Source organism: Monodelphis domestica, chromosome 6 (assembly GCF_027887165.1).
Source record: "Monodelphis domestica isolate mMonDom1 chromosome 6, mMonDom1.pri, whole genome shotgun sequence".
Classification (NCBI taxonomy): Eukaryota; Metazoa; Chordata; class Mammalia; order Didelphimorphia; family Didelphidae; genus Monodelphis; species Monodelphis domestica.
This window is the reverse complement of record NC_077232.1, coordinates 289,876,906-289,904,548: the sequence shown is the minus strand read 5'-3', so window position 1 is coordinate 289,904,548 and position 27,643 is coordinate 289,876,906. Positions and strand designations below refer to the sequence as shown.

At 38.8% G+C, this 27,643-nt stretch overlaps 1 protein-coding gene across 2 annotated transcripts in view; it reads right to left on the bottom strand.

Annotated features, from left to right (window-relative positions):
* Nucleotides 1–25,355, bottom strand: part of RASSF6 (Ras association domain family member 6) — a 64,843-nt gene extending 39,488 nt beyond the window's left edge. For both annotated transcript variants that reach the window (XM_056803342.1, XM_007495666.3), the window contains exons 1-2: nucleotides 24,971–25,355; nucleotides 14,999–15,086 (exon numbers count right to left, since the gene is read on the bottom strand). In XM_056803342.1, the coding sequence (XP_056659320.1) occupies nucleotides 14,999–15,086; nucleotides 24,971–25,325 (443 nt within the window). In that variant the 5' untranslated portion in view covers nucleotides 25,326–25,355. The remainder of the gene's footprint in view (nucleotides 1–14,998; nucleotides 15,087–24,970) is intronic.
* Between the last annotated feature and the right edge of the window lie 2,288 nt (nucleotides 25,356–27,643).

The following is a 27,643-nucleotide window of genomic DNA, read 5'->3' as shown; positions in this document are numbered from 1 at the left end:
GGGATATATTTTTTCCTCCTTATCTCCTCCTTCCTTCAAGTCCTAGCTAAAATCCCACCTTATCCAGAAGTTTTTCCTGATCCCCTTACTGCCAGTTCCTTCCCTCTGTTCATTATTTCCAATTTATCCTCTATATAGCTAATTTATACAGTTATTTGCATGTTGTCTCTGCCATTAGAGTGTGATCTCCTTGAAGGCAGGGACTCTCTTTTGCCTTTCTTTATATCCTCAGAGTGCCTGAAACATAATAAGTTCTTAATAAATGATTACTGACTCACATATTGTGCTACAAGACCTTTGGTTTCCAAGCATATCATGTCCATGGTCCCTTCTTTTCTATCTCCACCAAGGCAAAGGGATGGGAGAAGCTACCCCTCTTCTATTTTATGTCTAATTCTCCAAGACTCAGGCTGCCCTTTAGGGACATCTTTTTTCCTTTTAAAGCTGTCTTTAGGGGGCAACTGGGTAGCTCAGTGGATTGAGAGCCAGCCCTAGAGACGGGAGGTACTAGGTTCAAATATGGCCTCAGACACTTCCCAGCTGTGTGACTCTGGGCAAGTCACTTGACCCCCATTGCCTAGCCCTTACCACTCTTCTGCCTTGGATCCAATACACAGTATTGATTGTAAGATGGAAGGTAAGGATTAAAAAAAAAAAAAGCTGTCTTTGATGATAATACATGTATAATCCATATTGAATTATTTGCCAGGTCCTTGGATCCAGGAAGGAAAGGGAGGAAGGGAGAAAATTTGGAACACCTAACTTTGGAAAACTTATGTGGAAAATGGTTATTATATGTGATTGGTAAAATAAAATGTCTTTAGGGAAGCTAAGAGGCTCAGTGGAGTAAGAGCCAGGCCTAGATATGGGAGGTCCTGGGTTCAAATTTTACTTCAGTTACTTCCTAGCTATTTGACTCTGGGCAAGTCACTTGACCCCTATTGCCTAGCCCTTACCACTCTTCTGCCTTGGAGCCAATACACAGTATTGACTCCAAGATGGAAGGTAAGGGTTTAAAAAATATCTCTATAATAATAAAAAAAAACTGAAGTTGCCTTTGGTGCTCATTTTAACCTAATAGCACTGGTGAGAGAATGAGCACACAGAGTGAATAATGTGCTGGATCCTCAAAGAATCCCTGGAGGAGCAAAGCATTCTTAAAGAAGAGCAACAATAAGGTAAAAACAATTCTAGAGAAAATGCTGCTCCTATATAAGACTATAGCAGGGGAATTGGACAGTCTCCCTCCCTGAGCTCTTGTGGGAAATGGGTCCTGTACTTTTCTTCCCACAAAAAGATGAAGTACCTAGACACTAATGTTATATAATTTCACAATTATGTAAAGAATCCAAGAAAACTACCATGCAAAGTACTAGAATTCCCCAGGATATCTTTCCCAAGACTGTACTGACTAACTGATGATTAGTGAGAGCCTAGGGCAAAGCCCTTGGAAATAGGCCATTGTGAAAAGATAAGTGGACCATTGGAGACCTCTTTTCCAGGGACCAGAATAAATACAGTTTTGTTACTAAGATGGAACTATTATTGCACAGTATTTGCATAAAAGAAATTTTCTATTGGTCATTGCTATAATTTGTACACAAATGTTTTTTACATATTGAGTTAGTTTCTATCTTAGAAGCATTTTATTTCTTTTTTTTAAACCCTCACCTTCCACTTTAAAATAAATACTATGTATTAGTTCTAAGACAGAAGAGTGATAAGGGCTAGGCAATGGGGATTAAGTTACTTGCCCAGGTTCACACAGCTAGGAAGTGTCTGAGGCCAGATTTGAACCCAGGTCCTCCCATCTTTAGGCTTGGCTCTCAATCCACTGAGCTACCCAGCTGCCCCCTTATTTCTTACTTTTTGAAGACTAGGTTCCTTTTGTGACAAGGAAATCACTTTAAAAGACTGATATATATTAATTTAAGGTCGCCAAGGAATTCAGCTATGTAATTCCTAAATGAAAACTCAAGTCAGCAGTCAACCTTTTATGGAGTTTTTAATTACAAACAGGAGGAAGAAAGGAATTAGAGAGAGAGAGAGAGAGAGAGAGAGAGAGAGAGAGAGAGAGAGAGAGAAGGGAATAGGGCTTAAATACCCCCCTCTGTTTAGGCTGGGCCAAAAGGCCCAAGCCCTTAGATAGCTGAAGCAAAGAAAAGAGATCAGTCCTTATCACTCACATGACCAAAATGGAGAAACAGTCTCAGGGGCCTCCACCTCCAGCCTCCTTCAGAGCAAAAACTCTCAGAGCACAACCTCTCAGAGCAAAACCTCTCGAACCCCCTTCAGTACTCAGACCCCGCTATCTTTAAGGAAAACATCCAAACTCCCTCCCCTCAGTTCTCACATCTACCAATCACTGTCCATGTCTTCCCTGTGCCAATGGTGGCTCTAGCTTAACCCAGGACTGTGGCTTTGCACATGTCTGTTGAAGGTCATATTCTCAAATAATTAAATCTTGATCCTTTGCTGCAGCCCTTCCTAAATCCTTTTACTCTGAGTAGGGTGGAGATTGTATTTTCCAAGACCTGGTTCTGTCATTCCAAGTATCTCTATTGTATTAATTCTAAAATCAATCATGACTCAAAGAACTTCCTGTTCTATGCTTAAGCATAGGTCAAAACCCTTTCCATTGTTTAGCAAAAGGTTTCTGTCCTAAAGTAGTCTTAGGTAGGGAGGAGAAGGATCCTCCCATGCCAAGGGGGTTCACATTCCAATAGAGATCTTACTATCAGTAGGAAATTTTTTCCAAGTATGAAATTTTCCAATGGTGAAATTTCCAACATTCATAAGTCTAAGAAATTTTAAGGTTTACACTTTCATGCTTAGTCTGGACATGCAGGGGAACTTTGACCTGCTCTGCTTGTCACCTGGGTGGGACAGTTTTGCTACTTCTTAGGCAACCTGATGGTTCTCCTGATTCCAAGCACTCACTACAGCAATGTGGATGTTAGTGCCAACACCTCAGAGTCCCAGTGCTCAACATATTTGCCAATGCAGGCATCTCAAGTAGCTGGGATTATAGGCAATGCACCCCTATGTCTGGCTAAGAAACAATTTAAAGAAAACAAAACAAAGTGCATTTGTAACCTCATTGAGGGGCCTGAAAGAATCCTACCCAAAGCATGTAGATTAATGGACCAATATCGATCTGAAAGTGAAATTTCTGGTGGTATGAGTTTTAAAGACTTAGATGTTCACATATAGGATGAGGGAGACCTGGCTTCCTTCTTTTACTATTTAAGACATCCTGGATGAGTCCATTTATTTCCTTTACCTCTAGCTTTCTTATTAGTAAAATGAAATATTAGAATAGATGCTCTCCAAGGTACCCTTCTGTTTCTAAATTCTAAGCTATTTCCCCTCTATAAGAAGCTTTTTCTAGTCTTCCTTAACCTTAGTGCCTCTGAGATTATCTCCAATGTATCCCGTGTGTGAAATGAATAAAGGAAAAAACAAAATTCTCTCTTTTATCTAACTCAAATTTTAATATTAAATGCAAAACAAAACAAAATAAAAAACTGGAGCTCCAGCCAGCCTGAAAGACTAGAACTGATAAAATCCTCAAATCAATTCTGATTCAAAGGCCCTTCCTTGGCACGAAATTGGTCCTTATATAAACCAATCCCATGCCTGGAGTAGGGAGGTGTTGTCCTACCCTCAGCATGGGATTGGTCCATTTAAGGCCAATCCCATGCCAGGATGTAAGAGAGAAGGGACCCTTGGGGCACGCTGGGGGATGTAGTTCCCCCAGCCACAATATTTTTTTTTCATTTAAAAAAAAATTATTTAATTAAATGATTTAGAATAATTTTCCATGGTTACAAGACTCATGTTCCTTCCCTCCCCTCTCTCCACCCCTCTCCCATATATGACGCACAATTTCGCTGGGTTTAACATGTGCCATGGATCAAGACCCATTTCCTTATTATAAGTATGTGCACTAAGGTGAACTTTTAGAGTCTACTTTCCCAGTCATAGCCCCATCAACCCATGTGATCAAGCAGTTGTTTTTCTTCTGTGTTTCTTTTCCCACAGTTTTTCCTCTGGATATGGATAGTGTTCTTTCTCATATGCCCCTCCAAATAGTTCTGGATCATTGCATTGCTACTAGTAGAGAAGTCCATTACATTCGATTGTACCACGATGTATCAGTCTCTGTGTACAATGTTCTCCTGGTTCTGCTCCTCTCACTCTGCATCACTTCCTGGAGGTTGTTCCAGTCTCCATGGAATTCCTCCACTTTATTATTCCTTTGAGCACAATAATATTCCATCACCAACATATACCACAATGTGTTCAGCCATTCCCCAATTGAAGGGCATCCCCTCATTTTCCAATTTTTTGCCACCACAAAGAGGGCAGCTATGAATATTCTTGTACAAGACTTTTTCCTTATTATCTCTTTGGGGTACAAGCCTGGCAATGCTATCTAGCCACAATATTTTAAAGCCCACATGTGTATCTTTTTGTTTTGAGAAAATTTTATTTAATTAGTTAATTTAGAATATTTTTCCATGGTTATAAGATTCATGTTCTCTCTCTTTCCTCCAACCCCCTCTGGTAGCTGACAAGCAATTCCACTGGGTTTTACACCACATGTGTATCTTGTTTGTGCACAGCTATTTGCATGTTGTCTCCTCCACCAGAATATCAGGGACTGTTGAACAGGGTTGTTGTATGCCTTTCTTTATAAGTCTAATGCTAACACAAGGCCTGAGACACTGTAATCACTTGATCAATTCTTGTTGACTTGATGATATGTAAAACATGCCCAATCATCGGCTAAATATGAAAGTTCATATCTTAACAATGGCATATCCTAGGCAAAGTAGTATTGTAGATAGTAGGTCATCGTTGGGCATCAGGAATGGTTGGACTCCACCTCTCCATCCTGGCCATGGAGCAGGGCAGTTCCTTAACTCCTTTGTTCCCAGGGAACTCTCTAAAATCTCACTTACATCTGTTGCTGCTCTTCATTCACTGAGGGAGTCTCTGGATGAGGTTGTTCCCCACATGGATGAAATACCAGACCCTGAATCAAACCAAAGCATTTAAACACTACAAAGGAATTCTTGCCTTGATATAGTATGGGGAACTCAGAGGAGACTAGCATTTCTGGCTAGTGAGGGCTTGGCAAGCCCATGTCAGAAGAGGTGAGTTTACTCAGCTTGAATTCATTGATCCTTATGATGGTGGAGTAAAATCTTAATTTATGACTTGCAAATATCATTTCGTTCTAATCCCAAAGCTGAATTTCCCCAGAGAGTCTAAACAGTGGTTAGTTAGTATTTTAAGTGCTATTCAGTCCAATTTATTCAAAACTTTACCAGACCAGGAGGAGGGGGGCAAAAACAACAACAACAAAATGGAGGAACTCCCTTCTGTTTCCTGTGTACAGCATGGGAATAGTTAGGCTCATAGAAGGTAGGAAAACCTCTCCTTTCCTCTACCCTCAGCTACTACCTCCAAAGCACAGAGGGCAGAAAGTTAGTGCAAGGAAGACTCAACTGTGGTCCTGATGCTAACATCTCCAAAGCATCTTTGGATTCTGTTCCTGGCTCCTCAATCCTTGCCTCTGTCACTGGGGAAAGCCAAAAGTTGAAGGAATATGCTTTGGGGATGCTTTCTCACTATTTTCTACCACTTATCCCTTGAAGGCCAGAATCTAATTAAAAAGCACTCTGGGTAGTCAGCCCTCTGGTAAAGTCTGAAACCCTTAAGAGCCAAGAGAGGTCAATGGTCAACTCTGTTCTGTGTTCTTTTGCTCCCTGTCTTAGTTCTTTTCTGGAGTTCCAAAAAGGCCTATTATATATTTTTCATGTCTTGGGCAAAAATATCTTTGGCTGCCATTGGGCCCCATTCTAGGCAGCATTTATTTTAAGTTTTAAGACAAATGAAAACAAACTCATATTTTTTTGTCCTTTTAAAGAAAGAAATATATTTTCTTGAGTCCTTAGACTTTGGTTTAATTTGAATCTCTGCCCAAAACTTGCAGAAAGAAGTTCCCTTCTCTTCACTGGTCTCAACTAGGTGTGGTGAGTTTCTTTCCTGCCCTCCCCATCCCTCCTCACACACCGCCAGGCAGAGTTCTCTTCTTAGGAAGTGTTTACACCTCTAACCTTTGGCCAAGTGAACATTATAGAAGCTCCCAGGTATCCAGGGCAAACACAAGTGCTCCCTACTCCAAAGCCAAGACAGAAGCATTTTCTGGAACAGTTGGCCTTTGTATGAAATTGGGGCTCCCAGTAACAGGTAGCCCTGTTGCCTGGTTTCAGTAAAAGAGAGCTGCAGCCTCTGAAATAATGCCCTTTCACCTGAATTTCATTATATTCCCTTAATTAAATCTAGGCAGTGAAGGCCAAAAAGCCCAGGTGGAGCACAGGGATCTCTCTCTTTCTTCAGTAGCTTTAGTGGGGTTGGCATTGGATTCCAAGGTGTAAAAAAAGACAAAACAGATTCTCAAAGGGAAAACTGACCTGCTTCTGTTTGGGGAAACTGACTCTACACTCTCTTTGTTTTGGGGATATTGGGGAAAGATTAGGTGTGCGCCATAATAACTTTCAGCCTGAGCTCTAAAACCAAAGGAATAAGAAAGACAACTTTCTGCCTCCATTTCTGGCTCTGATATCTTGGGAGAAGTAACTAACCCCCGGTACAGAAGGCAGAATTCTAAACAACAGTAGTCATAAAACTGGCAAGTGGAAAATAAGAGCTACTGACTGTATCCATTGCTTCAGGATCGTTTCTTAAGCCTTTTCAGTTTTCATTGATTTCTTTTGTTTTAACATCATCCTTTATTTCTGAATATATCCCTTTCTACTTCCCTACCAAAGAGACAGAGTCAGGGAGGGGGTGGTGGTGGTGAGAGAGAGAGACAGAGAGAGACAGACAGACAGAGAGACAGAGAGAGACAGAGAAACGGAGAGAGACAGAGAGAGAGAGACAGAGAAACGGAGAGAGACAGAGAGAGACAGAGAGAGACAGAGAGAGACAGAGAGAGACAGAGAGAGAGAGAACCTTTACAATAATAAAAAAGAGGAAAGAAAAAACAACCCCACCAAACTAAACTCATCAATCTTAGACACTAGCTGTGTGACTCTGGACAAGTCATATAACCTCTCATTTAAAAACAAGGTGGTCAGACTCAACGACCTGTAAAGTCTCTTCTATGATCCTATGAATGAAGGATGACAACAATTCCCTTGTTACTGTGGAGGGTATCATCATTCTCCCAGTCATCTTGGCTCTCAATCTAGGTGTCATCCTCAAATCTTCTATCTCACTAAAACCCTTTTCCTACCCCCAATATCTAGGGGTGTGCTAGTGAATGTTTAACAAGCCCTCGAAGGGGAAAACATATAACACCACACACTTTTAAGTTTATTTTTCCTTATTAACATTTTTTCCATTACTTTCTTAAGTCCAGACAATCAAGAAAACAAATCCGAGCTCTGATTTCTAATATTTGATGATTTCTGAAATGTAAAAGCTCACACTGAATATTTAACAATTGGCTCTCTGGAACTGCCTCCAAATTATAGGGTCTGTCAATTATAACGTATCTTCCATGAGTCCCCTTTTTCTTCTGACAGTCACCAGCCCGGGGCAGGCTCTTGTCTTCTTTTTGTGGAAATTCAGCCATTTTCAGTCATGTATGACTCTTTGTAACCCCATTTGGGACTTTCATGGCAGAGATCCTGGAGTGGTTTGCCATTTCCTTCTCCAGCTCATTTTACAGATTAGGAAACTGAGGCTTAAGTGACTTGTCCAGGGTCACACAGCTAGAAAATATCTGAGGCCAGATTTTATTTCAGGAGACTATCTTCCTGACTCCAGGTTCAGCTCTCTATCTACCACACCACCTAGCCGTCCCTATCATTACTTTATCTTCTTACACTTGGACTATTGTGCTCCTTGGTCCAGCTGCTTGAAATCTGTTCTAACTGTAGTCTATCCTTTATCTATTCAGCTGTCCAATAGGGTCATGAAGAATTGGACACAATTGAAAATGATTGAATGGCAACAACACCTATAGTCCCCCACCTCAGCAAAGAAGAGAGGGAGGTTTCTTCTCATATTCATCATGTTTTTGCTTGATCATTATAATTATACACCATTTATTTTCAGTTGTTTAATTGTGTGTGGATTATTTTTCAGGTTCTGCTTATATTGCTGCATCAGTTCACAGAAGCCTTTCGAAGCTTCTCCAAATTTGGCATATTGATCATTTTCTCTGGCACAGTAATATTCTATTGTATTCATGTACCACAATTAACTTAGCTGGTCCACCATCTATGGAGCATCCACTTTGATTCTAGTTCTGTTAGTTTCAGAATATTTTAAATCTGATTAAGTGCCTATTATGTGCCATACTGTACTAAGTGCTAGTTTCTAAACATCCTCTGTGCATTACAGAAAGGAAACATCTGTCTAAGTCTGTGGTTTTCAAAACTTAAAAAAAAAATTAACTTAAAACTCAGCATTATTTTTTTGCTATAAGGAAGCTCAACAAACCATGGGAGAGTTGCTCATGCCTAAGCAATCACAAATGTAAACTCTTTACAATTCATGACATATTTACAGAAACTACTGAGGCATATAACCTTTGACAATCACTGATAATAAGCAGATAAAAGAATATACCATAGTACTACATACTATGTTCACTGATTAATTAAGTCAATGAACATTCATCAAGCATCTTTTATGTGCCAGGCAATGTGCTAGGAGCTGGAAATACAAAGACAAAAATGAAACTGTCCACTGACCTTAAGGAACTTACATTCCCCCTCCCCACCTCGACCTTTACTCCATTATCTTTTATCTTGATAAATAAGCATTTATTGAGCTCTTACTGTGTGCTAGGGTGGTGGATGTTGTCAGGAGGTTAAAATCACAGCCCCTACCCTGGAGGAGCTCCTATTCTAATGAGAGAGTCAGTATGCAAACAACTATAGACATACAACTATATACATATAATCTATTCAGGTTAAACTGGAGGTTATCTCAGAAGGAAGATCCAAGGGGTGGGGAGGACTAGGAAAAGCCTGTTAGTAAATAGTATTTAAGCAGAGTATTGAAGGAAGTCAGGAAATTCCAGAGGAAGAATTGAGAAGAAAGGGCATTTCTGGCCTGGGATGAAAAAAACAAAACAAAACAGAGTTAGAAGGTGGAGAGTCATGAGAGAGGAACAGTAAGAAGATCAGCATTGCTGAATCTTATGAAACTTTGGCTCATTACAAAGGGTAAGGAGACGGGAAAAGTAGAAAGAGGCCAAATTGGGTCAATTTTCTTTGCAGATCTTGAGTAGTGAAATGGAATTGTTCCCATAATTCTGGAAAGCCATTAGTAACTACTCCAAAGTCAGCAGTCTTGAAGTGCCCTTTGATATACAAATTTTTATCTAGTCTCAACTAGACCGTCCTTGCTGAGGATTATTCCTATTAATTGATGTCCTGTATCTATAGTAGCATTTATAACTAAATTCTTAGAAAGAAAACTGTCTAAATTTGTTGTATTTACTTCTTCACTTCCCATTTACTTTTCAGTCTCTAGACATCTGAACTTAATTTGGAACATTCCATTGAAAATGCATTCTCCCAGGCTACCAGCAATGTCTAAACAGCTAAATTCATTCTTTACCCTTCTTGACCTCTCGAATTTTTACATTTTTGACCAACTGACCATATCCTTCTGAAAACTCCTTTATTTTATTTTTTTTAATTATTTATTTGAATTACATGTATAACCATTTTTTTTAAACCCTTACCTTCCGTCTTGGAGTCAATACTGTGTATTGGCTCCAAGGCAGAAGAGTGGTAAGGGCTAGGCCATGGGGGTCAAGTGACTTGCCCAGGGTCACACAGCTAGGAAGTGGCTGAGGCCAGATTTGAACCTAGGACCTCCCGTCTCTAGGACTGGCTCTTAATCCACTGAGCTACCCAGCTGCCCCCGTATAACCATTTTTTGAGAATTTTTTAGAGGAAATTTTAGGATCCACATTTTCTCCTTCCTTCCCTTCCCTGCACTCCCCAAGTCTGATATTAAGTTATCCCAGTGCTTTCATGCAATATATATTTCTGTATTGTTCATATCATGATAGAGTATATATATCACAATACAATAAGAAGCTCGTGAAGGAAATAAAGTGGAAGATAGCATGCTTTGATTTATAATCACTGTAACAGTTCCTTCCTTAGCTGTGGATAGCCTTTTTGATCATGTGTCTTTTGTTGTATCCTGGGAACTTGCTTTGCTGATAATGCTTTTGTCCTTCACAGTTGATCATTGTATATTTCTATTCCTGTATACATTGTTCTCCTGGTTCTCCTCACTTTACTTTGCATCACTTCATATAACTCTTTCCAGGTTTTTCTATATTCATTCTATTCCTCATTTCTTATGGCTCAATAGTATTCCATTCAACTATATACCATAATTTGTTTATCCATTTTCTTAGTGATGGACAATCCCTCAGTTTCCAATTCTTTGCCACTACAAAAAAGGGCTGCTAAAAATACAGGCAGGTCCTTCCCCCTTATTTCTGGTCTCTTTGGGATATATACCCAGTTGCAGTATTGCTGCTGGGTCAAAGGGTATACATAGTTTTATGGCTTTGAACCTGGTTCTATATTGCTTTCCAGAATGGCTGTATCAGTTTGCAGTTCTACCAACAGTGTGTTAGTGTCCTGATTTTTGAACATCTCCTCCAATATTTGTCATTTCCCTTTTGTTGTTCATGTTAGCCAAGCTGATAGGTGTGAGGTGTCTCAGAGTTGTTTTAATTTGTATTTTTCTAATTAATAGTGATTTGGAGCAATTTTCCATATAACTGTAGTTTAAATTAATTCCTCTGAGAATTGCCTATTCATATCATTTGACCATTTTCAATTAGACAATGCTTTGTATTCTTATAAATTTGAATATGTTCTCTACATATTTGAGAACTGAGGCCTTTGCCAGAGACAAATGCTATGCTCCCTGCTCAGATTTGCTGTTTCCATTATAATGCTGTTGCATTGGTTTTGTTTTGTTGCATTGGTTTGCAAAATCTTTTCAATTTAATGTAATCAAAATTAGTCATTTTTAATATTTTTAAATTTGTATTTTTATTTCATTTTACAACCTTCCCATATCCATAAATTTGACAGGTAAACTTTTCCATGTTCCCCTAATTTGTTTATTCCTCTAATTTTATTTCTACATCAACTATCTATTTTTGTTTTGTTCAAATTGTGACTTCCTTCTCCAAAACCTTGGATTTGGGGGTTATTGAACAGTAAGTTGCCATGAGCATTAACTATGCTGTGTTGATTCTTCTACTTTTTTGACACTGTTCTTTCCTGATTTTTCTCTTAAGTCTGACTGAACCTTCTCAGTCTCTCAGTCTTCCTTACTTCATTATCATCCTTGTCTCATCCTTAACCATAGGTGTTTCAAAGGTCCCACCTTTGTCTTTCCTTCTATTCTCTCTCTATCTTCATTCAATGACCTCCTCAGTTCCCATCTGTACATACTGCTATCCAGATGACTTCCATATATGTAGCCAAATCTAAAAATATTTTTCATGAATGGTGAGCCCATATTATAACCCGCTTGTTCTATATAATAATAAATAATAAAAAATTCTGGTCATTCCAAAGGCATCTGAAGTTCATCATGTTAAAAATAGGAAATGATTATTTTCCTCCAAATCCCACCTTTCCATATTTTTCCATTTTTGTTCTTATATCTACTTCCTCTTTACTACTTACAAAGACAGATCACTTGGATTATTGTGATAGCCTCCTTTTTGTCCCAAGAGCACAGGCTGAAAAATGAGAGTAGTTCTCTCATCACCTCGGGCATAAAATATGAACTCCTAAGTTTGGCAGTGAGTAGCTAGAGAGTATTGGCCCAGGAGTTAAGAAGACCTGAGTTCAAATCCAGCCTTAGACATGTACTAGTTGTGTGGCTCTAGGCCAGTTACTTGACCCTGTTTGCCTTAGTTTCCTCATCAGTAAAGTGAACTGGAGAAGGAAACAGCAAATGTCTATAGAATCTTAGTCAAGAAATACCCAAATGGGGGCATCAAGAGTTGGATGCAACTGAAACTACTCAACATTAACAAAGGCTGTCATTTAAAATCCTTCAATTTCCAGATCTATTTCAGATCAATCCTGCTTATGTATTCCATTTTGCAACCAGACTGGCCTATTTGCTCTTCCCCAAACTCAATGTTCAGTCTCTGAGCTGTTCAATTGTATATAGGCTGAATGTCCTATGCTGGGATTATAGTCCCTCCTCACCTCCACATTTTAGGATCTTTTGCTTCCTCAAGTAATCATCTCAGGTGTCACCCCCTACAAGAAGCCTTTCCTGATACTTCTACTCCTTTAAGGAAATCTACATGTGTAGAATTAACTTATATTTACTTATTTACCCTTAGAAAGTAAGTTCTTTGAGGGAAGGGATAATTTTTCCTTTTGTCTTTGTATCTTCCACATTTGCCTAATTCCTTGAAAATAGTAGGTGGTATAATGTATATTTACAGAGTAGAACTGAAGGTCAGGGATATCTAATGCTTGGGAAAAACCTTTCAGTTCTAATAATTTCAGTTATCCTGATACTAGTCTTATAGGGAGGCTGCAATTTCCAAGAAAGATCAGTGGATTTTGGCAATAACTTTATATTATGGGAATGCCTGGCCAAGTTTCATAAGTATCAAGGCAGGAACAGGAAATGGAAGCCTGTGTTAAACATCTGGAATATATCTTTTGGGGGGGGGATGTACTATGGTGATCTGAGAGTCTTCATTTCCTTTGCTTTTTTCTTCATGTTGCTTTTGAGAGATAAAAGTACCAGAATTCATAGAGTCACTGAATCTCATCAATCGCTCTCCCATTAGCTTGTGACCTCCTAAGTCGCTCAGCCCTGTTTACCTCAGTTTCCTCATCTGTCAAATGATCTGGAGAAGGAAGTGGAAAAATCACTCCAGTATCTTTGCCAAGAAACCCCCAAATGAGGTTTTGAAGTGTTGGATTTAACTGCAACTACTGAACACCAGCAGCAGCAACAATGTATTCTCAGTGCTTAACACATAGTGGGAGCATAATAAAATTTGCTGAGTGACTAACTTTCTTTTTGGAGAGAAAGAGAGTCTCTCATTTGACAGATGAAGAATCTTAGGCTCAGAAAGCTGATGACGGGACAGGGTTCAAGATTAGAGTTGATTCTAAATCTGGTTTAAGGCTAATTCTATACTTAGAACTTTCACTGGCTCATGTAGCTCTTAGGATTCCCAATAGTTCAGGCAGAAATCACTCCAGGCTCCCCTTACTCAATGTCCCACAGTTGTCCCCCCATCCTGCCCCAGATGGGGGCTGAACTTCGAAAGTTCTTCCATCCTTTCCATCCTTTCTTAGCCTAAGCCTGACAGTTGAAGGCATAGCAGAAGAGAAAAAGAAGCATTAGGGGTAAGTTGGGGAAAGCTGGAGGAAAGTAGTCACAGCTGGGTCGGAGAAGCTTCTGGGGAAAGAAAGGAAGGAAGGAATACTGAGAGACTAAAGCTGTGTGATAGTTATGTAGGAGGGACCTGAGGCAGACAAAGTTTGGTCATGACTCCCAAGGTGGATCTGTTGAGCTCTCCTCCTCTTCTCCTCTCCCAGCTTCCCTCACTCTTTCTCCCCTGGAGTGTGAGTTCCTTTAGAGCAGAGACTTTGGTTTTTGGTTTTGCTTTTTTTGCATCCTTAGCACTCAGCACAGTGCCTGGGGCTTTTTTGTTGTTGTTCAGTAGTTTCAGTTGTGACCTGACCCCGGTTTGAATTTTCTAGGCAAAAATATTAAAGCAGTTTGCCACTTCCTTCTCCAGCTCATTTTACAGATGAGGCAAACAGGGCTAAGTGACTTGCTCAAGGTCAGTGTTTGAGGATGGATTTGAACTCAGATCTCCCTAATTCCTGCCCCAGAAATCTATGCACTGAATCACCTAGCTGCCCTAAAAAATACCATCAACAGATGCCTACTATGTGTAGCCTACTATGACTAGCATTTTTTGTTGTTTAGTAATTTTTCAGTCATGTCTGACATTACGTGCCACCTTTTGGCAAAGATACTGGAGGGGTTTGCCATTTTCTTTTCCAGCTCATTTTACAGATGAGGAAACCAAAACAAATACATTTAAGTGACTTGCTCAGGGTCACACAGCTAGAGTCTGAGGCCATATCTGCACTCATGTCTTTCCTGCATCCCTAGCTGTACCTGGCACTTATAGGAGTTTAATCAATGCTTGCTGAGTGACTAACTTTCACTTTGCAGAGGAAAGGAACCTTACAGGTTCCTAGGGGGCAATCTTTATTCCTTGGACCACTTGTTTCTGCTTAAAATTGATTAACTTTGTCTTTTGAAGCTAGCTAATCTTATTTGTGTGTGTCACTGTCCAGATATAGCAGAGGTCAGCAACAGTGCAAATCAGAAGGAGAGGAAAGATAAAGCCTTAATATCTTGCCAGAGCACTCTTCTGTCTTGAAGCGCAGAACTCATAAATGAGAATTATCGACTCACTTTTATAACTTCCTAGGGTGGAGAATGAAAAACATTTGCTAAGATCTAGCTAGACTAGCTTCAGCAAGCTAGTCTGCCCAAGGGTGGGAATGGGGTGGGATGAGAGGGATTATAACTAGCTGGCCTGGCAGTGGACTTTACAGTTTTTCTTCCCATTTTTCCTTAGTCTGGTTTGAAAGGAAAAACCCTTCCCAGAGGGAAGAGCTGAGGAAATGGCTCACGAGGATACAAATATCTAAGAAGAGGAGTAGTCCAGCGCACACAAGGAAGGGTACAGTGGGCATAAGAGGGGGTAACAATCTTGTTCACCAACACAGCTTACAGCAGCAGAAATCTACCACCACTGCTAGAGCTGCCTCCAAACCAATGTTCTTTCTATTATATTAGCTGTAAATGGCAGATCACACCAATTATCCTCAAGAGGAGAAAAGTGTAAAAATGCAGTTACCTCGTAATGAGTTTCTTCTCACTGATGAATATCAGAGTAGGGTCCTGGGGAGGATTGGTGGTCATTTTTCTCCACTCATTCAGATTGGCTGAAATGACATCAAAAAAAGAAATCAACATTTGTTTTGGATGGTCCATCTCAGCTATATCTATAAGTAGACAAAAATTAGGAAAAGAAATATCTGGCATGGTTCAATGGGAATTCATATACTCAAATGGGGACAGATGTTTCCAGTTCAATAAATATATTCCATCAAAAATTTGTCATCCAAATAATTTGTTGCTATTTTTCTGAGAGAAATTTTGTGAAGGCCTTTGTGAAATTTTTGTGAAATTACATATAATTGTTCAAATATAGGATGATATGGAATTCTCTTAGAATTGTTGGCCCCTAGAAAGCTAGATATTTTCTAATCTTTTTACTCAAGTGAGTATAGTCCTATGAGGCCCAAGCATGTATTACAACAGCTTTATGGTATTTTGGCGGGGGGCAATCCCACCAACCCCCATTTCTCTGTACTACTGGCATTAATTTTTTCTCTCCAGATTTAAAGGCAGTCTAATGGGTGTGTTTTGCAATAATCTCAAAGGACAAAATCTCTACTCTGCTCAGTCTTCAAACAGCTGTAAAACCAAGGTAATCTCTCATGAGATGATTTCCCTTTTCTCAGTCTCCAATGTTGAATTTGTGGATTTTGACAAAAACATCTTTGTAATTTATTAGCAATATCAAGTAATATAACCAAGTATTTATTTATTTTTTATCAAGTAGCATAGATAAACATTCAAACCAATGTAGAAGGCTACCTTAGGGATCACAGCCACGATCACTTTTCTTCTTTCCCTCCTACCCATTCATTTGCTTTAGGGAGGAAATGGTTTCTGAGGAAAGGGTATGTGCTTGGGAAAATAAGGCCCAGGGCTAAGATGATTAGAGAATTTATGCAAGTATGGACCAAGTTATAGAACTGGCCAGTCTAATAAAACAGCTTTTGAACAGTAGCCTGCACAGAGGAGGATGCTCCTTTTTTTATAACAATTCAAGCCAAATGGACAAACCCTGATCCCGTAAGGCAAACGGAAATGCAAGTACTCATGCAGGATAAAATCAAGTTCTGACTTGGCCAGTCTTCTATGTTTTGTCTCATTTCCTTCTAGCCAGCCATGAGCTTTGGAGAGTGAATTCTGATATTAGTGACCTCCTTCTTTTTAATGTTCTCAGCTCAGTGGTTAACAGGGTTTAGCTTAAGTGGAGGATGAAGTGGGCTGAAGCGGAAGATGTCCATTTTCACTCTATTTTTCCAGTACTGAAATAGCTTATTGCTGGACCTCTAAGCCCATGAACAGAAATGGATTAGAAATGAGAACATCAAGATGCTGGAGATACAGTTACGTAGTTTGGAAGATGAGTTCCATCTATTTAAACAATACAGTGCACTTTTGTATAATTATATTGACCAAGCTTGGCTCCAGAAAAGAGTTGAAAAATATGCAAATCTCCCCTTTTTTACAGAGGTTGACATCTATGAGTACAGAATTTTCTATATGCTTTCAGACAAAACTGATATACTTAAATGAAGGTTATATTTTTAAAGTTACTGCTAAAAATAAGATTAAAATAAAAATTATAAAAGTAAAAATGATAGTGCTTTCTGCTTTTCTTTTTCATTTCATTTCCAGTCAGCTTTATATTCCTTTTGAGATAAATCTGATTATTTCTCAGTCTTCCTCTTCTAGGAAAACTTCTCACATGAACACTATTCTATTCTTTCACTCACTCCATTTCCCTAAAGGCCCTTTACTAATTTTGAAATTACATATACTTGTTCGAACATAGGAATTCTCTTGGGATTGTTGGCCCCTCGAAAGCTAGATATTTTCTAATCTTCTTACTCAAGTGAGTATAGTCCTATGAACTATTCTTATTGGTTCTTTGAGGTCTGACAACTGTGCCATGGGAGAATTTCCCCATGATATTATTTCCCCCAGACTTGTCATTCTCTTTAGAGCACATGACTATTTTTTTGAAAAGAGCACTTTATGAACAAAAACTGATGCAGGCCATGTGGATACAGAAAGACTGTGTGCATTCTGACATCCAGGACCCATGGTGGTATGTAGGCTTACTTTTTTATTCCCCAATCATTACAGAACATTAGCTAGGAGGATATGTGGGATGTTCTGGGTCATTTAAAAGGCTCCTGATAGAATTCCTGTAGTTAAAATCATAATCATGAATGAATGATTGGGAAAAGCTTTTGTAGAGCTCATTGTATGTACAAAGCTAGTGTTTGTAAAGTGCATTGGTATTTTCCATACAAACAGAAAAGTAACTCAGGCCCTGCTCTCCAGGAGCTCAAATTCTAATGGGGGAGATGACACATATGGATTGCTCCAGCTACAAGTCATGCTGATACTAGTTCACATTTGTATGGCATTCAAAACTTGGCAGGACATTTCTCTCATCAAATCCACATGGAGTAGGATCAGAGGATTTAAAGCTAGAAGAGCTCTTAGTAATCTAATTCCTGTATTTTGTGAATGAGGAAACAGAGATTGGAGAGACTATGTGACTTGCCTAAAGTCATACGGAATCTTAATCCTGGTCTTCTCATTCCAAATATAGCGTTTTCTTGTATACTACCATAGTAGCACAAGCATTAATATCCATATTTTATAGAAGAACAAACAGGTTCAGTAAAGTGAAGTGACTTTCACAGGGTTATATACCTCTTAAATTGCCCAAATTCGATTCAAACCTAGGTCTTTAGACTCCAAGTGCAGTTTTTCCTCAACTTTCCCAAGCTGCACGTCCACAAAGGATTGAATGAAGCAAAGTCGGTGAGTTTTCTAATTGGTTTACATGGCTATGTTTTGTTTTGAATTGGACCAGTGATTTCTTTGGCATTGGGAACTCCCAATGAGGAAACTCCTTTTTTCCAATGAAGATCAATGACTACTCTATGACTTTTGGTCTGCCAGGAGTCTCAAAAGGTTAAGTGATTTGGCCAGTCACACAGTTAGCATATGCCAGATTTAAACCTAGATCTCCATGCTTATTTAGATTAATAAACAAAAGTAGCTAACATATCTTTAGGAAGATTTGATATTTGTGCTGTATTGACACTGTCAATCATAATCACTGGTGACCTATGCTAGATGGAATAAAACCATGTTATTGTTGGTTATAGATATCATATGGCCCAAGGAGATTTTGGGTGGTTGGATGAAAGGATTGGCTATCTTTAAAACACTGAATGGCTTTAGAAAGGAATCTCAATTCAAAATCAAAATAAATTCTTACCCCCCTCCCCTGCCACTGTTAAATGAAAATGCGACAGGTCACAGATAAATCTGAGACATAAGAACAAAATATTTTAGAAATGCCTGAAAGGTTAAGACATGCTTCTGGCAAATGAGTCATCAATAATGAAGTATATGAGAAAGCAATCTTTTGCTCTTTCTTTTCTTTTACTCTGATTCATAATCTGATGTTGGTGGCTCTTAAAAAATTATTCCGACCTATGGAGACATAGCTCACTGGCAAAACATATTCCCCTAAACACTTGAAGGGAAGGTAGTAGAGGCATCAGACAGTAAAGGAAAAGAAGGCATGATAAAGAGATGAAAGAATGAAGGTCACATTTCATCTTTTTGATAGACTTAATAAATATTTGGGTGTCATAGTCATTCCCCAATTTTTATAAGTGGTCCAAGGATATGAAGAGGCAGTTTTTGGATGAAGATATCAAAGGCATATATAATCTTATGAAAAAAATGTTCTAAATCATTGCTGATTAGAGAAATGCAAATTATAAATCTGAGGTACCAATTCAAACCTATCAGGCTGGTTAATATAACAGACAAGGGAAATGATAAACACTAGAGGGGCTGTGGACAAATTGCACTAATGTATCATTGGTGGAATTGCGAACTAGAACAACCATTCTGGAGAACCATTTGCAACTATGCTCTAATGGCCAAATTAACTGGACATACCCTTTACCCAGTAATACCACTACGAGGTCTATATCCCAAAGAAAAGAGAAAAAGATCTATTTGTACAAAAATATGTATGGTAACTCTTTTTGTCATGGTAAAGAACTGGAAATTCTTTGGGGATGCTCATCAATTGTAGAATAGCCAAATTGTGGTACATGACTGTGATGGAATTCTATGGTAATATAAGAAATGATGAGCCAAATGGTTTCAGAAAAATCTGGAAAGGCTTCTATAAACTGATGCAAAGTGAAATGGATAGAGCCAGGAGATCACTGTACACAATATTAACAATATCACAGGATGATCAATTGTGAAATGACTTAGTTATTATCAGTAACACAATAATACAAAGACATCATGAAAAATGTTATCCACTTTTAGAGAAAGAAGTGATGATTCTGAATACAGATTGCAGCATACTTTTAAACTTTATTTTTATTATTTTTTTGAATTTCTTTCTTTTTGGTCTGTGTTCTATTTTGCTACATACCTAATATAGATTATTTTTATTTTTGCTTTACCATCTTGATATGGATTATTTTCCTTTATGGTTAATTCAAATAAGGACATCTGGTTATTGGACTTTGTATTGATTTCTACATTTCTTGGTTCATCCCTACTCAGAGCACCCACATGTTTCTGATCCTGAGAGAGAAGTTTGGTTTAAGGCCTCAAAAAGTGATCTAGAGATTAAGAGCACCCACAAGCTTTAGGCCATTTCTTGGAGCTTATTTTGGCTTCTAACTTCCCTAGCATGAGTCCTTCTCCAGTGCCTATAGGCTTCTGTCCATCATCTTGTGAAGTCTTGGATTGGATGAAGGAAATTGCTACCATTTCTCTTTGTGTTTTGACTAAGTCAATGTTCCCTCTGATGACTTTTTAGGTCTTTTCTAGGGTTTATGTGAAAGAGCTATGAAGTCTATTGAAGTCTATTTTGTACTGTTCTTAATTTCTTAGGTTGCCAAGGATTAATAGGGCAGTTCTGATCCATGCTAGCCTGGTTCCTCAGGTTTAATACTGGAATGAAATTGGACAATTGAATTTAGTTGTGCCAATTTCCCTGACTATTTTCTGTGAGGGTCTGCTGGTCAGAAGCCTAAAGGGATATCCAAGATGGCCCCTTGTGTCCTGACTTTCATTAAGCTCCATCAATGACCTGAACCTTCAATCCATGATCTAATTAAGTCTTCAGGACAGTTTCAATACATTTTAAAGAAAAACTAACTCAGTCTATATAGAGTAGGGCCTTCAGATACTGTTTCTACCACAAATGGACCAATATTAATGTAAATATGTATGTTCAAATTGTGCTGGCTTTCAGACCAGCCAAGAGGTAAGATTTATGGGAAAACTGATTAAAGAAGTATTATTTAGGCAGTGCTTTAAGGGCTAAAAAAACCACTTTTCATGTTAACTTATTCAATTCTTCCAATAATCCTGTGCAGTTAATGCTATTAATTCCATTTTGAAAGTGAGAAAACTGAGGCAGGAAAAGGTTAAGTGACTTGCTCAGGGTCACAGTTGTGTCTGAGGCAGGACTTGAATGTTTAAGAGTCTTTGACTCCAAGTCAAGTGCCCTATCAACTGCACCATGTTTTTTTGAGTTGCATATTTCCTTTTAGTCCCTTCTCCAGGTTAAAGGGAACCTATTCTTTCCATTGTTTGTCATATGATATGGTTCTCAGTCATTTCGACATCCTGGTCAACTGACCCTAAATGAATGACAGTTTGCTAATGTGGCTACAAAATCTTAATGACTTATTGAGTCATCTGCCTAAAGATGACTTGCTGATGTGGCGATGAAGATTTAAAATGTGGCTTCGAGGATGGAAGCGCCTACTTTAGATCTGATCTGGCTCTTAATGAGTAGAGTGTTGTAAATCTTATCTCCCTTGTGTCTCAATATTCAAGTACTATTCATGCAGCTTAAGATGAAATTGGCTCTTTGAGCAGACATATTTCACATTTACTCATTGATTTGTATTAATAATGTAGTTAAGAGAAATCCCCAAGATTCCTCCTCAAGCTTTACCTTGATGCACAGGAATTTTTTTTTTTTAGTCTAAGATAGGGCTTTACATTTATTCCTTTTAAATTTCATCTTCTTAGATATATCCCACCACCCCAGACTTTTGAGCTCATTTTTTGGATCCCAGTTCTATAATGTTTCTAGCTTTATACCATCTACTAATTTTTTTATTTGATCCTAAAATGAGCTTTCATCTTTTGTCTTTTCTCTCACAAATTCCTAAAAAGCCCTTCCTTGTTTATATACTTCATATCTTCCTCTTTATTTCCTCTTATAATGTGGCTTATAATCCCAACACTCATTTTGAAACTGCTCTCTCCAAACTTGCTAATTATTTCCTATTTGATGGATCTTAAAGCCTTTACTCATTCTTCATCCTTACTGCAGTTTTTGACACTGTGAACCATCCTCATCTCTAAGATATTCTACCTTCCATGAGTTTTGTTGTCTTCCTATGTCTCTGTTCACTCCCCAGTCTCCTTTACTGTATTTTCATCTGTATTCTTTCTGTCATTCCTGAGTATACCCTAGGACTCTGTCCTGGGCTCTTTGGTCTTCTTTCTCTTCACTGTCTCTTGGTAATGATTTTATCAGCTACTATTGGTTCAATTACCATCTGTTAGTAGAAGACTCCCCAATCTACAAATTAAATCTTTATCTTGTCCCACATTTACAACTGCTTGTAGATCATCTCTCCTTAGAAGTGCCACAGATAGCTCACATTTAAAGCAGAACTCATTTTATTTTCTCCAAAACCCATTCCTTTTTCACTATGTTTATTTCTCGAGTGGCCCTATCCATTCAGATAACTGTATTTTCAACTTTAAACTCATCCTTGAATCTTCTTTCTCTCTAATCTCACATATCTAAACATTTTATGTCTTTTCAATTCTACTTCCAAGATATTTCTTTCATTCTGTTCATATAGCCACTATCCTATTCTAGGCTCTCATCACCTCTTACCTAGGCTATTACAATAGCTTTCTAATTGAACTCTTACTCTAGCTTCTTTACAATCTCTTCTCCAAATAGCTAACATAGTGATATTCCTAAGCACAGATTTGACCATCTGTTCCAGTGGCTTTCCTTTGCTTATATTATAAACATTCTCACAATTTCCTAGTAACCTATCACAAAAGGAAATGAAATGGGATTCGATTGGCATTTTTAGATAAAAATGGCTCTGATAACTAATCAACTATGTGACCCCAGAGATGCCTCAATATCTCTCAGGGACTTGGTGTCCTTTTCTGGAAAATACATGAATATTTAGATGAGCCTTAAGGCTATTAATCATTCTACATTTTAAACTCATATAAATATTAAACTCATAAATGAATGAGAGTTCCTGAAAGTATTTATGCACAAATGGTCCTCAAGCAGAGAATAATTTAGTATAACAGAAAGAAGATAGCTGGATTTTTGAGTCAGAGAACTGTTTATATCATAGTTTTGCTCCCATGTGATATCAGTCTAGTTACTTGATCTCCCAGATCCTCAGTTTCCTCATCTGTAAAATGGGGAATTGAACTAGATGAACTCCTATGATTCTATGACCTCTAAGATGCCTAAACACTATAAACTGATGACTTTATCTGTATGACTATGCCAGGTCTGGATGTATCATAATAATAATATATAATAAATATATACCACAATATAGATGGTATTAATGTTAATTAGAATTTTATTATTTTATTATTCCCCCCAAATTCATCTCTCCTACAAACTACATTATTTCTATTGATGGCATCATTATCCTTCCAAATGGTTAATGACCTTGGAGTCAACTTTGACCCTTAGTTTCCTCTCTTTTCTCATATCCCCAGCATTTTTTGTCTTGCCTATTCTTACACTTCTTACATCTATCCTTTGTCCTTCACTCGTCCAGATCCTCATCAACTTCTAGTTCTTCCCATCTCCAGTTCACCCAACTCCCAAAATAATCTTCCTAAAGCATTAGGTCTGGTCATGTCACTCTTCTGCTCAGAAATAGCCAAGGGATCCTTGTTACCTAATGCCCATCATAGTCTAGTTGCGTTTTTTGGACTTATTTCCATTACTCCCATTTGTATAAGCTATCTTTCAGCCAAACTATTTTGTTCATGCTTTCTGAACTCTGTTTTCTCCCCCCTCCCCCTTTTTTGTGGCTTTGCCAGAGGTTCCCCATACCATGCCTGAAATACTCTTCCTCCACACCTCTTATCCTTAGGTTTCTTCAAAGCTCAGGCCAGATCCCAGGACTTTGCTGCTCATCTATCTGTAATTGCTTTTTGCCTTCTCAAATTATCTTGTATTTACTTAAACTAATTACTTTTTCCTCCAGGTAACTGCCTCAGTATTCTATTACTAAGTATTTTTCTTGGAGGTTCATACAAGTATTTTAATTGTGCTTAAAGTAAATCAATTAAAAAATCAGTTACTTTGGATTATATGTGAACTTGAGGCATACATTATAGGAAAGAGGCATCTCTAACCTCTGGGCTGATGATCATTTTCTTGTCATCATCATTGATGACAATTTCTCAGTCTTCCTTGAAATTGTCCATTCATCTCTAGGGATTTTCCTTCTTGTCCCACTATATGAAAAAGGATAATTTAATGTGATTCTAATTCTAGAATGCAATAACCATAAATAAAGCATTTTCTAATTACAAACTGTGTTTGCCAACTTTTCAGCTTTCAGGGGGTGGGTTGTAAAATTATTATCCCTTCATTTTATAGGTAATAAAACTGAATCCTAGATTCAGTTGCTTGCCTGAAGGCACATATGGTGAATGTGCCAGAATCAGAATTGGAATTTAAGTCTCCTGATTTCAAGTTCAGGGTCCATCCCACTACCTTCCAATTGTTCCCTAAACATTATATAAGTATAATTTAACCATTCCAATGCTCAGAGAAAGAGGCCTTGAAAACATTGTTCTATATAGCTAGGTAGCAGAATAAATAGATCCCTGGATCTGGAGTCAGGAGGACCAGAATTCAAACCCATCTCAGACACTTACTAGCTGTGTGACTTTGGGCAAGACATTTAACTTCTGTTTGCCTTGGTTTCTTCAGCTGTGAAATGGGGATAATAGTACTCACTTCACAGAGCTATTATGAAGATCAAATGGGATAATAATGTTAAAGCTCTTAAAACTACCTATAGAAATGCTAGTTACTATGATTATCATCATGGTTAGCTAGGTGATGGAGCAGACAGAGAATTGGACTGGGAATCAGGAAGACTCATCTTCATGAGTTCAAATCCAGCAATCAGACACTTACCAAATACATAGCTAGGTGACTATGGGCTAATCCCTTAACCCTGTTTACCTTAGTTCCTCATCTATAAAATGAATTGGAGAAGGAAATGGCAAACCACTCCAGTAACTCTGCCAAGAAAACTCCAAATGGGGTGACAACAAAAAATATTATCATGAGAAAATATGATATTTACAGAGTTCAAATCCATCCCAGACACTAACTCTGTGGCTTTGGGCAAGACTTTTTTGTCTTGTTTTGTTTGTTTTTTGTTTGCTTCGGTTTCTTCAGCTGTGAAATGGGAATGATATTTTAAAGAACACAACAGACAGGTGATCTTTTAAAGCTCAAGGGTCCTTCCCAAGAACTGCTGCTTTGAACTTGGAAAAAAGCATGAAAAGTGAGGAGGGAAGAGTGTGGGGTGGACCTGACACAGGTGGGCTTCAAGATCTCTTATCTATTCCTAGGACAGGTGCAGCAGGGATGATGGCGGAGCCCCGGGCCCCAACTTGGATCCCCGATAACTAGAGCTACAGGGGCTGGGTCAAGGGGGTCAGGCTCCTTTCTTCCCTCTCCCTCATTCCGCACATTCTAACACTGACCTTCCCCCTCCCTCCAGCTGGTCTTCCAGGGAAGCAGAGAATCATCCGACTAGCCACAGGCGAGGGATGTTGGCAGCCTGAAAAGTTGCCTTACCTGGAAGGGAGGTCAGAACCAAGGAGGAAAGGCTGGAGTTCGCCTGGTTTTGCTTTGAGCATGGTAGGCAGCTTTCTTCCTGACAGATGTCCCTCCACTGCCTAATAAAGTCCAAGCTGTTAATTATTACTCTTACTCTTAACGAGCTGGGGCGTGTTGGAAACCTGAGACACTCCCCGTGGCTCAATGCATGTTGGGAGTGTTTATTTTCCTGGAGAGGAGCAGCCGATAGGAACACTCCCAACCGCACACCTGTAGGAGAAGGAAACTGACGCTCCGTTAACGCTTTAGCGACTGCCGGCGAGGCGAGGCTGACCCTGCGCAGCCTGTTCTCTGCCAGCTTTCTGGGCTCCATACCCGCCCTCCGGCAGGACTAAGAGACCGCGTTTCAGTAACTTGAACATTTCCTCACAGTAATCCTATGGCACAAGGAGGGAGTGCAGCATTCTTGGCTCTGTTTTGCATTGCTAGAAACCGACCGAGAGGTGAAGGGATTTCCACACAGTCACACAGCCAGTAGGCTGCAGGGCATGGATGCCAATGCACGCTTTCTGACTACAAACCCAACGCCCTTTTCATTCTGACACCTATTAATAAATGGCAATGATCTGGACCGAAAAAGAATTCTTCTCCATGCCTTTTCGTTTTCTCTACATTTGAATGGGCTCCATTTGAATCCCTTCTTCCTGCTCCTCAACAGATGTTACTAAAGGGAGGAAATAAGGGCACAGCATGTTATTTGAGGATATAGGAGCTTTCAAAGTGAGCGAGTGGAGGGGCATCCATCATTTTAATGCCACAGTTCCTAACGAGCATTAGAAAAGCTTTGAGAAATGGCAAGCGCTAAATCAATATGGCATTCATTTTTTTCCCCTGGACCTTTGATTTCATTTTTCAGCACTGGGCACAGTGTGTGGCACACTGTAAGCTGTGCAATAACTGAAGAGATGGGGGAACCCCTGGTGTCAAAACTTCCTTCCTTTCCTCCTATTTTTTTTGGAGTAAAGTGAATTTCATCATCACCTTAACAACTTCCTCCTGTTAAAAAAAAAGCGCCTGTAGATATTTTATACAATAGGTTATTTTACAAATGTAGCCTTGAGGCTCTTGCAAAGAGTCCAATTTCTTTGTTTGATTGGTCAGCCAAAGTGGTGTCCTGGTGCATGGGGATGGGAGGGGGTTATATGTTGTAGGAAGAGAAGGGTTCAGACCTCCAGCCTAGCTTTGTGACAGCATCATAGTTTTTAAAAAATGAACCTTACCTTCTGTCTTAGAATCAATACCGTGTAATGGTCTTAAGGCAGCACAGTGGCAAGGGCTAGATAATGGGGGTTAAGTGACTTACCCAGGTCACACAGCTATGAAGTGTCTCAGGCCAGATTTGAAGCCAAGTACCTCCCATCTCTATGCCTGTCTCTCAAAGTACTCTCAATGTACCTAGCTGTCCCAATGACTACTTCATACTACTACTAATAATAGCTTACATTTTAACGTGAACGAAATCCCACAACAACAACCCCCAGAGTTGAATGAAGCAAATATTGTTAAATATATTTTTAAAATGTAGGAACTGAGTATTGTGGCCAAATAGTTACAGTCCCATAGGTGGCAAATTTTAGAATCAGAATTCAAACTCGTCTTCCTTCAATTCAGAATTCAGTACTCTTTTCACTGTAATCACAGTATTATTAGAAATGAGAAAAAGGTTCACTCAGACTGTGTCTATTTTTATTTAAGATAGTATTTATAGCACTTTACGATCTACAAAGCCCTTCACAAAAATCTCATTTTAGTCTTGTGAGATAGATACTGTTATTGTCCCCATTTTACAGATGTGGAAGTTGAGGCAGAAAGAGAGTAAGCAGCTTGCCTAGGTTTTACAGCAAATGTCTAAGACTGGATTTAAACTTAGATCTTGACTCCAGATTCAATTCTCTAATAACTGCTTAACTTAGTTACCTTATCTGACTGTAGGGTCCTGGATATACCAGTTTCATTACTTAGAGTGAAGACTTAAAGCTGAAATTTTCTGAGGAAACTTCAGCCTTAGTGATCTATGCACAGATACTGTGACACGTGAATATAATTGAAAGTTCTGAAATGTTACTCACTCCTTTCTTACTCCTTTGGCTGCGATAATTTGACCTTTGAATGCAATGTTTGCAGATTATTAGTCACCAGGATCTCTTTGTTCAAATCAGACCCTTCATCTTCTGTGACCTATTGTTATCATTTCTCCATTATCAGGAGTTGGGCAATACTGCTTTGAAATACCCTTCTACAGATGTCCTTGGAATATTTCCTCCAACTATCTACTCTCTAGGTGGCTTTCTTTACCTCTCTACACAGAACATGTCTTTGGCTACTCCAATTCCATGACCTGGAAATCTCTTCAATAGGGATTAATTGGCATGACTTGGAGGCAGTGACCATATACCTAAAACTTGTTATTAAAAACATCTCTCTTTAATAGCAGATTTATGAGAAAACAAAAGAAAAAGAGTCAATCAGAATCTTATGTCCATGATAGTCCTAGGGAGAGAGAATCTCACTCATTTGGAAAAGTAGCAAGTGCTCTTTGTTTCTGTATGATTACAGGTTTCCCAAGAATTTATCTGGACTATATTTCCCAATTCTTCTTAATGCTGTTATTTCTAATTTACCCTAAAATTA